The following is a 14,250-nucleotide window of genomic DNA, read 5'->3' as shown; positions in this document are numbered from 1 at the left end:
AGGTTTTCTTTTATAAGCTGACTTCACTTGATAGGGTGTGATTTGTCTCAGATGAGTCTTGCTAGACTGGAGTTTTCCTGGGTGGTGCTCAGGCTCCTGCTTGATGGCTGTTCTTCTCTAACTGCCAGACGGACTAGAAATCAGTCTCAAAAGTTAGGAGCAAAATTGCTGGGAGTTCGGTTACTAGTCCATTTGTTGAGTTCAGTAATTCTCATTTCATTTTTGCCCAAGTTTTAAGAATGTTTTCATCTGGCCTGTATGGCCTAGTTGTTAGATTATAACTGTAATTAATTTATAGGTGCAATAACATTAATCTACCAGCCTCCTCTATGTTGATAGCTAACATATTCTTGAACTACTGCATTATGTCAGATTTCACTCTCAAATCACCACTAATTTTCCACTTAATGGTTCCATTTTACTGTTAAAAATGTCAACTCCTGAGGTTTATATAACACCTGCAGCTTTTAGCTAAATACTGAGGCCAGCTTTAAACCAAGCTCTTGCTTATAGAACCAATAGTCTCAAGTACTATTTTATGTTGCTTCTCTTAATCCTACATGATCTTACTTTTAGCATAATAATTTAACTAACATGTATGTAGTTAGAACCTTTCTCAAAAAAGTTAAAGTTGTAGAGTATAAATTTCGCTTGTCAAATATGTTTTATTAAGACTGAGTGAACTTGATCAGAGGTGGGACTTTTCTTTTCAGAACGGGGTAGGGGGTGAACAAGATCTCATAGCTTAGGCTGATCTTGAACTCACCATGGAACCAAGGTACCCTTGAACTCTTAGTCTTTCTGCTTCTACCTCCTGAGTACTAGTGTTCTCAGCTTGTGCTACCATGCCTAGGTCACAAAGGTTTGCCCTAGGTGTTTCATTGAGTTCATTATTTTAAAGTTTATGCACACTGTAGTTAGTAATAAATTTTCTTGACTATTTAAATTCTTTCCATTCATTATAATAAAGAACTAACTAACTAATAATAATGGGGTTGTACTGTGTAGAAGAATGCACATGGCAGCTTTTGAAACTGGAGAAGGCCAGCCAGGGCTACACTGTCTTGGACCACTGAAGGGCTTTTAAAGTGATCAGTTTCACTTCTATCAACAGTCTCTTGCTGTGCTGTGGAGTTAGAAGAGGAAAAAGCATCCTGGTAGGATGACTGTGGTTAGGGCTTTGAAATGTTTTCAGAAGACTTGGCCCTTAGCTCATGCGCCCCAGTCACTGAGAGCTAATTAAGTTATTAATGCTTAGACCTAGTCAATGGATTACCCTTTGATGGATTCATATAATGATGACATTATTGGGAAAGAGTAAAAGATTAAAGTAGGGCCTAGTTGTGGGAGCAGGTAGCCCTCTCTGGAGGGCTACGACTTTTCCATGTTCTCCTGGTTCTCTGCGTCCTGGCCATCATGAGGTGAGCATTCTGCTTCAGCAGTCCTTACAAATAGTTAATTTATCGTGTGTGTGTGTGTGTGTGTGTGTGTGTGTGTGTGTGTGTGTGTGTGTGTGACAGACATGGATTTGAGCATTCATGTGCTATGCACACATGTGGAGGTCAGAAGTCAAAACCTAGAGTCAGTTCTCTGATATCGCTCCAGGTTCTAGGGATTGAGGTCCACTTATCAGGTTTCTGTGTTACTCTAGTTTACATTTCTGTCAGTGATTTAAAAAACAAAAACACAACAAAAAGAAAATACAAAAAAACTGTGACCAGAGCAACTGAAGAGGGAAAAGGTTTTACTGGTTTGTACTTCCAGGTCATATGCCATCATTTAGGAAACCAGGATAGAAGCCGACCATGGGGGGGGGGGGGCGGGGGCTGCTCATTGTTCTGGCTTGGCTTGCTTTCTTACACTATCCAGGCCCACGAGTGTAGAAATGGTACCACCCACAATAGGCCGGCCCTTCCCACATCAATTGACAGTTCAGACAGTCTCTCACAGACACGCCCACAGGCCAGTTGATGGAGGCAGTTCTTCAGTTAAGGTTATCTGGGTGTGCCAAAGTGATGAAAACAGTGGGAACACACGCATGCACTTTCACCACTAAGCCCTTAGATGGCTGCCTCCACTGCCTTAGACCTGTGTCTACCTTATCACATATACAAAGCCAATGGAGCCAGCCACACTGAAACCCATGACAGTGGAGTCTTTTCTTTTAAATTGTCTAGTTAAGATAGTAGTTGCAGCAAGAGAACATAGGCCAACGCAGCTAGTTAGAAGGGCATTTCGTCACCCTCCAGCCCGGAAAATGTCTTTTGAACTAAAGTGATAACCATGGGAAATGTAGAGGAATCAGTAGGATCTGTCATTGGGAAAATAGGAAGAGACAGAGAAGGTTGTACAGGCCTCTGAGAGAGCTTGGAGAGCTGAGCAAATAGTAGAGACATCTTCATCTATGCTGTGGTTAACAATCTTCACTTTACTGTGAGACGCTATGTATTTCAGATCCTAAGGACCAGAAATGTCAGGAGTGGAGAGATGACCCAGTGGTTAAAAAGCACTGGCTGCCCTTGCAGAGGACCCAGGTTCAATCCCAGCATATACACTGTGTCTCCCAACTACCTGTAACTTTAGTTCTAGGAGATCTAACACTTTTTGTGGCCTCATCTAGCACCAGGCTTGCTTGTGGTAAGCATGTACACATACAGGCAAATATCATACACATAAAATAACACATCTACAATGAAAAAGGAAGAGATGTGTTGAGTAGGCAAAGGAGAGTGTGGGTCTGGGGATAAGATTTAAGCATAATTAAAGCCATGGCCTTAGGTGAGCTTACTTGTTGCCAAAGAAAATAACATGAAAGGAGAAAGGCAGAAGGCTCAGGAACAGTCTCCAGAATGGAAACATCTGCATTCAGAAGGAGGGCGCTGGAAATACAGTGCCTTGCCAAGTGGATCTACGAGGAGGAAATTGAAGAGAGAGTTGTTTGAATGAACAACTTTTTATGGTGATTTGCAAGAATCATCCTGAGCCTGGTATGGTGGTCCCTGCACTTGGAAGGTTGAGGCAGAAGGATAGGGAATTTAAACAGGAAGAATTAGTTCAGACTGTCAAAATCAGATTATGTCAAGCTATAGATCAGTAGATTATGCATGTGCAATTCTCATATGTACTTTATAGAGAAAGCAAGTTCTGTTAGCTCACTACTTGGAGGCTAAAAGTCAAAATGATACCTCCACATCATGGTATCAGCTAGCATCAAGGCAGAGTTGGAGTGACCTGAAGGTAAAATGGGGGCATCCCTGAGCATCCATGGAGTTTCCTTGCAAGAAGCAATCTAGGTTCTACAAACAGTAAGTTTGTTTCTTTTGAGAGTGTTGTCCTTGATGATGGAATCACTTTATCCTAGGCTCCATTTCCTAAAAGATTCCCTGCCTCTCAGTGCCATTATATCGAGGACCAAGCTCCCAACACAGCAGCTTTTGTGGGATACACACAAACTGTAGTATGTGGCCAGCTGCCTGCTAGAGGGTTCGTACATCCTTACTCTTAGGCTGCTGATGGTCTGCAGTATCAAGTGACCAGGGCAAAACATCACAATCAGGACTAAGAAACTCCAGAGCCCTTGAGCACTAGAGACTTAGTGTTGTGGAACTGAGATTGTTTTTGTTTTTGTTTTTTCTTTTGTGCTGTGCTTTCCTAAATGACTTTTTAAAAAAATCACAAACTTTATACTCTTTATTTAAATTTTTATGCCAGTCTTAAAATTATTTAAATTGTTTATATAAATAGGCTTCTTTTTCCAAGAGAGGATCTCACACCCTCCAAGGAAAAAGCATTAAAATTTTTTTCTCCAGAAGAAATTTCATTAAATTATTTCAGTTTTCATAGAAAAGATGTATCAGTCATTTTATTTTCACTTCTGTTCAGCATAAGCAAACACCAGTGTCCCCAAATCAGGGACAGCAGCTCTCCTGCTTTTTAAGACGACGTGGAAATAGCTAGCAAAAGTCAGAAAGACTCAGGCCTACGGCTGTATAATGAGAACTTACCTCAGGAAGAAAATGCAAGAGTCAGCTAAAAAAAACTTTACAAACAAATGATTTCATTAACAGTAGAAAGTTACACCTTGTACACACATGCATGGGAGGACATTAGGAAGGAGAGCAAACATGCATTAGTGTGGTGAGAAAAGCATTCAAGGTGGCTCTGGCTCTGCTGTTCACAGATATCTCCTTTTATCAGTACAAGCTGTTTGAACTCAAAGTAATGTTCCCCACAGTTAAGAAATCTCTAGGGAGTAAAAGGATGAGAGCAGTCATGTGTTTGGTTGACAGCACACAGTTCAATTCTTTCCACAGATGACACGAGAACCTTGGCTTTAAGTTTAGAGAAGAAATAACTCTTCCTTTTGTTTTGCAGTCCTAGGTATGAATCTCACTCAGGATTGCGTGAGGTGTGTGTGTGTGTGTGTGTGTGTGTGTCCATGGGGCACACACAACTGATTTCCCAGCCTCAAACCTTGCTTAGGGAACTTTGTCCTAGTTACTTTGTATTAGTAAATTCTCTTTTAAGAGATACTTAGGATCTAGATTTCACTTACTCCCAAGTGTTTTTGAAGGAATTAAGAGCTATACAAATCCTGATGATTTGAATTCAACACCTAGGACCCACAGGATGGAAACTGATTCCTTCAGATTGTCCTCTCTCCTCTGCACATTCAGTTACACACATGTGTCTACCTCTAATACACAGAAAAGTAGAAGTGATTTAAAATTAAAAAGAAAAGAAAAATCAAAGACCTAAAAATAAAATAGCTGTACCAGACTAACAAGCTAGCCGAATCTATTTTGGTGGCTATCAAGACTGAGAATATGTCAGTTCAAACCCTGGGACCTCCATGGTGGGAGAGTCCCACAGGTTGCCTTTGACCACTGTGTGTGTGCCATGGTGTATACCATATGTAATGAATAATTGAAATCTCTGGGTGATATGTGATTTTTAAAAATCTGTACCCAAGAATTGTATTAGATTGCATCAATATACCAATGTCTCTTTCAGCCTTTAGTATATGGTAGACTTTTTGTTAAATGTTAAAAATTTCTTTTGGCAAAACAGCCCATGATTTTACAATGTTTTGTTTTAAATTTCTTAAATCATATACTAGGTGAAAAACCATTTCGCTGTGATGAATGTGGTATGAGATTCATACAGAAATATCACATGGAAAGGCACAAAAGAACTCACAGTGGAGAGAAGCCTTACCAGTGTGAATACTGCTTACAGGTAAGTCAGACAGTTTGAACTCTCCTACCTTAACTGCAAGGCAAAATCACTAAAACTTAGGCACCATTTAGTACTAGAACCATTTGAGATTTTAAGGTCTGATTAGATTTATAATAGAAACTTGATCAGTGAGTTGGTTTGGAATTATTTATATTGTTATTAATTATCTTGTTTCTTTTTTCTCTTCCTTGTTGACCAAAACCAAACAAACAAACATAAAAAACAACAACAAAATACCACTTCCTACCTCTGATTTCAACAGTATTTTTCCAGAACAGATCGTGTATTGAAACATAAACGTATGTGCCATGAAAACCACGACAAAAAACTGAACAGATGTGCCATCAAAGGTGGCCTTCTGACATCAGAAGAGGATTCTGGCTTTTCTACATCACCAAAAGATAATTCACTGCCAAAAAAGAAAAGGCAAAAAACTGAAAAGAAATCATCTGGGATGGACAAAGAGAGTGTGTTGGACAAATCTGACCTGAAGAAAGACAAGAGCGATTACCTTCCTCTCTACTCGTCAAGCACTAAAGTAAAGGATGAGTACATGGTGGCAGAGTATGCTGTTGAGATGCCTCACTCTTCAGTGGGAGGGGCCCACTTAGACGATGCTTCTGGAGAAATACACCCACCCAAGTTGGTTCTCAAAAAAATCAATAGTAAGAGAAGTCTGAAACAGCCCCTGGAGCAAAGTCAAACCATTTCACCCCTATCCACTTATGAAGACAGCAAAGTTTCCAAGTACGCATTTGAGCTTGTGGATAAGCAGGCATTACTGGACTCAGAAGGCAGTGCTGACATTGATCAAGTGGATAACTTGCAGGAGGGGCCCAGCAAACCTGTGCACAGCAGTACTAATTACGACGATGCCATGCAGTTTCTGAAGAAGAAGCGATATCTTCAAGCTGCAAGTAACAACAGCAGGGAGTACGCACTGAATGTGGGCACCATAGCTTCTCAGCCTTCTGTGACACAAGCAGCTGTGGCCAGTGTCATTGATGAAAGCACCACAGCATCCATTCTGGATTCCCAGGCACTGAATGTGGAGATTAAGAGCAATCATGACAAAAACGTCATTCCAGATGAGGTCCTGCAGACCCTGCTGGATCATTATTCCCACAAAGCTAATGGACAGCATGAGATTTCCTTCAGCGTTGCAGATACTGAAGTGACTTCTAGCATATCAATCAATTCTTCCGATGTACCTGAAGTCACCCAGTCAGAGAATGTTGGATCAAGCTCCCAAGCATCCTCATCAGATAAAGCTAACATGTTGCAGGAGTACTCCAAGTTCCTGCAGCAGGCGTTGGACAGAACTAGCCAAAACGATGCCTATTTGAACAGCCCGAGCCTTAACTTTGTGACTGACAACCAGACCCTTCCAAACCCGCCAGCATTCTCTTCCATAGACAAGCAAGTCTATGCAGCCATGCCCATCAATAGCTTTCGATCAGGAATGAATTCTCCACTAAGAACAACTCCAGATAAGTCCCACTTCGGACTAATAGTCGGTGACTCACAGCACCCGTTTCCCTTTTCAGGTGACGAGACAAACCACGCCTCTGCCACATCCACAGCAGACTTTTTGGATCAAGTAACTTCTCAGAAGAAAGCTGAGGCACAGCCTGTCCACCAGGCTTACCAAATGAGCTCCTTTGAACAGCCCTTCCGTGCTCCATACCATGGATCCAGAGCTGGAATAGCAACTCAATTTAGCACTGCCAATGGACAGGTGAACCTTCGGGGACCAGGGACAAGTGCTGAATTTTCAGAATTCCCCTTGGTGAATGTAAATGATAATAGAGCTGGGATGACATCTTCACCAGATGCCACGACTGGCCAGACTTTTGGCTAAAAAAAAAATGTGTAAATAATACTGGCACTTTAGAACAGATGAATCGAGAGTGGGGTTACTCTGTAAAATGGAGTGCTGTACAGATCTAAGGGCAGTGCGTTCATAGCAAGCTGATAAGAATAGCAAGATAATCCAATAACTGCATTTCGTCTGGTTAGTCCGCATTCCTTGAACTGCCTTACGTCTCACCGTTAGAGAAGCAATGCATTACCTGTTTTAGATCAGAACCTTGCTATTCACCCACACCGAGATAAAAGAAAAAAGACTTTCGCACAATTGTTTCCTAGCTGATAACATTGTACATTCTTAGGAGGTAGTAATTGTGTGAAACTTCCTCATACTGTTTCCGAGGTTTTCAGCATAGTATTGCACTTCAGCAGGGAATCCGAGGATATGTCACAGACAGTGAACTTAAAGTTTCAATGTCAAGAGATTATGGCTTAAATACGTAGTTTGTCCTATAGGGGGGAATAAAAAGAAACCACCTTTAAAAATGATATGCCATATACCCTTGGTTTTCATTTTGCATTATATTGACATGGTTTTTTTTTTTTTTGAAAGAAAAAGTAATAAAAATCTGATAGTCTAAGACTCCACTATTTAAAAGCCTAATTACTTTTAAAGTATGCATACTTTCAAAACTTTTACCAAAACACACAACTGTTGAAGCACTCACTTCTCTATGGAAGTGTGCATATTGGTGTCAGTTTCTTTGTACAGGTAAACTTAGATATTTTTTATGATTTTTCATGTGCAAGTATCAAGGTTTGAAGTTTTAGTAAACAAATAAATATTCTGTAGATTACATTCCCAAGAAAATAATGCTTACACAGAATGTCTATTCCACGTTTTAAAGCTGAAATGTATTTTATTTTACACACTTCAGTTGATATAGAGCACTTAGAATTAATCTGGTATTTTTTGATTTCTCAAAGTTAAAATCATAGATTTTTTAGGTTTGATATGGTTGTGTCATAATCATCTCGTAATTGACAATTTTGCTTTTTGGCAATAAAAGAAAGTTGGGATATCTTTGGACTGTAAAACCTGGTTTAATTCTTCTCTTTCTGGACTCTTGATAGATTGGATAATTAAACAGTATCCCAAGAAACTAAAGAAATGGGCATTTTAATTGCTTACTTAAGTTACATTTAAGTGAATACCACTCATGACAGTTTTCCAAAGCGGAAGTGCTTCCTGATTCCAGTAACTGCAATTTCTTTTTCAGCTAGATGAGTGATGGGAAATTTTTTGTTGCATTTCAAAATCTAAATAAACTACAGACTTTATCCTTATACCACGAATGTTTTTTTTATATATGTATACTTTGTCTTAAAATAATACAGCATGTTACAATAAATAGTGCTTTTATATATATATATATCTATACACTTTTATGAAGAATGATGGTTTGAGTTACACATTGGACAGTTTTAATTTTTGGAGAGTAACATTCGTTACATCGGCTCTACACCTCTTTTATTTGTTCCACTTTTTTGGGTTTTGTGCTTTCCATTTCCGCCATCTTTATCACAGTGCACCAGTGGTGATCTGAAACTAGCCCTTGGGAGATGACACTTTGTTCACTTCCATTGACTTTGCTGTTGAGCCTGTAGATCTGCGTGCTTTGTTTCAGTGTTGAGTATTTTATCCATTTAAATTATTTTTCTTTTATTTAATGTTATTCCCAAGACTGTTCTCATAAAGAAGGGAACAAAGAAATATCTTCCCCCCAGTATCCTTCACTTACACTCATTTATTTTTTAAAATGTTGATATTTTTATGACAAGGAATATAAGTTATGTTTAATGTGGTTTCCTGTATACTTTGTTGTGAAACTTTGCTTGAAATCATAGTTTTCCCATTTGACAGCTTTGCTGTCAGATCTTCAAGAACTTTAGACTTCTTTGAAGTAAATATTTTAAGTTCTGCCATTATTGATCTGAAGACTGATGTGTGTCTGTGGTACATCACATGACCACAGGACCGCTTCATCAGATGAGGTGCGCTGGGACCGTGTGCACCCTAGATGGGTGCTTGGATTTTTCTCATAGTACTTTTGATAAGAGCAGACGTTTATTTCCTAAGTTGAGCCTGATTAAAAAACACAGTGTGGTTCCACTGAGCACTTGGTGCATTTCTTGTACAGTGTAAGGGTCTGTTTTTAACATCACCAGCACAGTTTTAAGAATGTGAGGGTTGCTGAGCGGTTCAGGTCAGCTTAGGAAGAAAAGCCTTTGAAAATGGAAGTTCTGTAAACAGAATTTCAGGTGTTGCATTCCTGTTTTACACACGTTTCTTTAAAGCCACACAACGGCAGACTTTTCTACCAGGTGATAAGCATTTGAGATAACTGATAGCCAGCATAACTTACTGACTTACCAGTTAAGTCTAGTCATCACTTACTGTGAAATTCCAGATGCCTGCCAGGCTCAGCTTGTATCATCATCCTACGAGAAGCATCTCAACAGGCTGGGTTTCTCCGTGTTGGTTTAGAAAGCTTTCCTGCCTGGGCATTAGAGAAAGAACATGGCCTTGTGTGCTGCTCTGGACAGATCCCTGGAGGATATGAGATACCCTGTCAGTTCACACTTGTCATTTCTTCTTGAAGTATATATAGCTCTAATACCCTTCAGCTTCTGCTCACCATTAGCCTGTTGGTCTGGGCCCACTAGACAACGCAGGAGCTCTCCAACATCCAAAAGCATTGTTGCTGTCTGAGCTTCAGTTGTTACTGCACGTGTATTTCATTGGGGTTGGAATAGCTAAGTAGCTCCTACGGTTTGATTTTTGTGGATCTACAGTGTGCATGTGCTACCTAGTCAGGTAGGAATCCATCATCTTAGCTCTGACTCAGGGTGCCAGCAATGGGTCATTTTCTCTCTTAAGAGGTAGAAGAGGCCTTGTGCTCAGGGCAAGCTTTCATTCCCACAGGTGAGGGACACTTGGAAAGTGCCAGCGAGGTTAGATATTTTGCCACTTCTTTGATTTTTATTAATTTGGGCTTTTAAAGGGCTGTTTTTAAAAATAAAAATAAACAAAAACCCAAGAGTCCGGGAACCTCTGAGTGGGCATGCTGCATTTGGAGCTCCCTAGAATCTAAGTAGAGCTCTTCTTTTTTCAGTGTACTTACTTGAAGAAGCACTCTTATAATCAAGGAGAATCCTTTTGAGTCTGCAATTTAATTTAAACCTTTTCCGTTTCAAATTGCTTTATTTCAGGGAAATAATTTTCCAGTTTTTTGCTATATTCTGCAAATAAAAAGCGTGTGTTTCCTTTTTCCACCTAAACTTTGGTAGGAAACAGACTAAAGCAGACAAACATTTCTTGTTGTGTTTGTTGCTTTCTTTAATCCAATGGATAAAAAAAAGTAAAACCCTGTAAACATTATTTTATTTTTTTATGCAATACCATGCTGTAAATAGGGTTCATCGAGTACGGATGCACCTGCCAATGATTGAACCTTTGATTCTGCACAGTTAGAGTTTATATATAAACGTGTCTTGACAATCAAGGACTTGATGTGAGTCTTCCTTTATGATGTTTATTAATGTTATGCATTCCATTTGTTTGAAGTGAGTACCAATGTGCTAATTTGTATTGTCTGAAAGTATGTAATGTTTTTACAGCTTGTTTTTAAGACTCTGTAAATATGTACAAACCAGTCACAGTACCGCTTTATGTTAGAAGGCGTGATGTTGTACTGTATGTAAGCAATAATACATAGCAGTGCTAACTCTACAAGTAGCATCAGGAACGTTCTAGAGAAACATTTCAGAGTTATTAGTTATCCTTATTTCACTTAATAATGATTACCTTTAATCAGTTTTTATAAGCAAATTCCATTGTTCCTCCTGTTGGAACGTAACACTGTTTACACAGCATAAGTGACGTTGCAGGGGAGACAAGCTAGATCTGGCTTTGTCTGTGCTCACTCTCACTAAGCATTGAATGGCCTTACCACTCTTGTGCAGAGGTGGAGGAAGACCGCAGAACTTAGTGCCCATCACACTGAAGGAAGGGATGTGTTGTGTTTTGTTTTGTTTTGTTTTCCTGCTTCTGTACCGCTACCTAACTCTGTGGTTTGCTTTGGGTTTTAATATGTGTTTCTGTTCTAGATTCAAGCCCGTAAGTGTTGAGGTAACTTCAGTTCAGTTGTGAAGTAGATAGATTTCTTCATATTTCATAGCTACATTTCAATGATGATAAACTTTCTACTTTGATTTTTAGATACTCATTTTTCAAGCTTGATTTCTCAGCTGACCAGATGAATTTACTCAACTTCAATACAAAGAGAGACAGACTTATAGCTTGAAGTGAGTAGATATTATACTGTACAGAGCAGCTCTCTGAACACCCGTCACTGCTTTAGAATCGAAGCCGCCAATTTATAAATGATTATGACCTACATTTTATAGGGAAAATGTTTTTAATGCTAGTCATTTCTATAATGTGCTTTGAAGGGTTTGCCTAGCCCACTCCTGTCACTTTTTAGCACACTGGTACCTTTTCTATGTAATGTATGCTTTTTATTATTGTAGCAAAGCATTTCAGTAGAAAGAATTTTGCAACAATATGGGGGAAATTTTTCATTGTCGGGTTTGAATTATACTGGATTTTATCTGTCTAGTCTTACTTGTCTTTATTTTAATGCTGTCTGGAAGGGACCTTGGTACCCAAATAAAGCAGGTTAACCTCATTGCTTCAAGGGCATACTGTGTAGTGCTGAGTTTCATCTGGAAATCTGATGACTTTGAAAAGAAAAACACATTTATAAAAATTGTACAGAAGAAATTAAATGTGTGATGGAAATCCTGATGGTGGAGCACATTGGATTTTTTGAGACATAGTGTTATTTTCCTGGAATCCCTTATGCCTTCTTTGTATTCCAACCAATAAAAGAAAACCTTGTTGTTGAAAGTAGTAGGCTGCTAGGATATTCTGATTATACAGTATTGCTTTTCCTGTCCTGGTCTCGGCCCCTCTCAATCGCTGTAAACGATTTTTATTTTCTACTTCCTATTGCTAATTAAACATGTATATAATGTAGAGGCTGCTGTACAGAACTGAATGAATTGGGTTGCTGTGCTTGAATGGGTAGCTACATGGAAATATTTGATGGATACTGAGAATTCCTAAGATGCCAGAGTAAATTTACGTGGGAAAGGGGGTGTCTTTTTCTTGGGAAGGCCAAAGCAAATGGTCCCTGCACCCCTCGGGGTCCGCGGAGAGTCAGCTGCAAATGCGGTGTCAGACACAATGTGGAGCCTTCCTTCTTTCCTTCCTTCCCTTAAAATATGAGCACTAAATTTCAAGTCTACTCAGGTGAAATTGCTTTGCAGTGAAACTGAACCACATTGAAATTTTCACTGTTAAATACTATATTTGTGATATTTTTAAATACAAACTTTTACACTGCAGTCAGCAGCCTAATGATTGAAATTTAGCCAAGATATTTTAAAATAACAGTTATCCTCCATGTATAATTGTTTTTAAACAATTTAGGAGGATTTTTCTGTTGAAAGATTTTTTTATCATCATTGTTTTAAAAAAGAATCAAACCATCTTGCTTGAGCCCCCTCCCCCCATTTTATACCGTGAGTGAGGCACTGAGCCATTCAGATGTAGTGGCGGCTGGTTTCATCCCTGGTCACGGACGTGAACTGACATTACAACGTTTAACGAGTTCATAGCTTTCGGCACAGTCGTCACAGTTCACCTCGCCTCTTGGAGTTTATAATACTGTTTTGTGTATTGTGATACTAAAGGAAGTTGTTTTACTTTATTTTAAATTGAATTACTAGATTAACTTATATTTGCAAATTCTGCATTTTAAATGTGGACACTTGGCTGTTTGAAAATAAAATACAGAATACAAGTTTTATGAATAATTTTCTAGCTGAATTTTTCACAGTACTTCGAACCAAATAACTAACTACTGGTAAATATGCAAAAAAAAATGTGGTACATAGTTTTTCTAGAGGAAAGGATGTCCATGTGGAATTACTAGTTCCATAGGTTGGGTAAATATCAGGGCCTTTACTGTAGATTGCTGTGATTTGTTACTAGTTCTCGATCAAGTCGGCTGTTAACTGTCATTAGCGAATTCAGATTTGAACCGTGTTGAAGCATAGGGCTAAGAATATATACGGCTTTTCCTTCACAGATAAGATTCCATTAACCTTTCATCAGTAGCAGACATGGTTTGTTTGGGTTTTTCCCCTTCCATTAGTGTAGATAGACCTGTTTCCATCCACCAGCCACCTTGCCAGGACCTTGTCTTCTGACAGTGGGATGCATTGTAAAAAACAGTTTGCAGTTAAGAGTGCTGCCTCCGTTCTTGGGACAAATGTCAGTTAATTGGCCCTTGCAGAAGTCAGTGCTCAGACCCTGGCTTATTGGCACGGTGCTGTAACCAACTGTTCATACTGGTACCACTGATGGTGACTATTCATTTCCTAGATCCCGGTTCTTGGGTGATTTGGCTTGGTGGGGAGAGGGATGGGGAGATATTCTACCTGACACTTCTCCCACCTTCTGAAGATTCTATGAAAAAATAAATTGAAGTCACTTGAATTAATGTGTTGTCACTGAGTCTTACTTGACAATTTGTCGCTCACAAAATGATTTTTCTGATCAGTGCCTGGATAGACTACACTTCCCAGTTGTTGCTGAATCTGATGGATATTAGGGTAAACAACATCCACTTCCTGGATCAAGAGACAGTGAAGGCCAAAGTGAAGTGAAGTGAAAATGGGAGTCTCCCCAGCCCCAACCCAGTCATTTTAACATAGGATGGGCAGCAATCAGGACAAAACCTTTTATCCATAGACTTAGGCATATGCATGCCTACGTAAGGGCTGGGATGGAAAAAAAATGACACTAAGAATGGCATTTTCAAGTGCTGGGAAAAAGGCAGGTTAAAACTTGTAAAATCTGAACCTTTGAACCTTTGCCTGTTTATTCACACAGGTGAGCTTTTAAAGTTGTAACCTTCCTGTTCATAACTTCTCATGTCCTTAAAGCTGAAACAGACACTCCTGCCTTGTGGGGGAAGGGAGCCCAAGCTAGACCATTCCCTGGGATAGGACTTGGCCCTTCCTGATGACGTGGATCTTCATTGGCTGGGGCTCAGAACGTTCACCCGACAT

General features: G+C 39.5%; 1 protein-coding gene across 6 annotated transcripts in view; it reads left to right on the top strand.

Annotated features, from left to right (window-relative positions):
• Znf148 (zinc finger protein 148) overlaps positions 1–12,148 on the top strand; it is a 120,058-nt gene extending 107,910 nt beyond the window's left edge. For all 6 annotated transcript variants that reach the window (XM_052157999.1, XM_052158001.1, XM_052158000.1 and 3 more), the window contains 2 exons: positions 5,120–5,238; positions 5,501–12,148. In XM_052157999.1, coding sequence (XP_052013959.1) covers positions 5,120–5,238; positions 5,501–7,099 — 1,718 coding nt within the window. In that variant the 3' untranslated portion in view covers positions 7,100–12,148. The remainder of the gene's footprint in view (positions 1–5,119; positions 5,239–5,500) is intronic.
• The last annotated feature ends 2,102 nt before the right edge of the window (positions 12,149–14,250 follow it).

The sequence above is a fragment of the Apodemus sylvaticus genome, chromosome 15 (genome assembly GCF_947179515.1).
Source record: "Apodemus sylvaticus chromosome 15, mApoSyl1.1, whole genome shotgun sequence".
Classification (NCBI taxonomy): domain Eukaryota; kingdom Metazoa; phylum Chordata; class Mammalia; order Rodentia; family Muridae; genus Apodemus; species Apodemus sylvaticus.
This window is presented reverse-complemented; position numbering and strand designations above follow the sequence as displayed.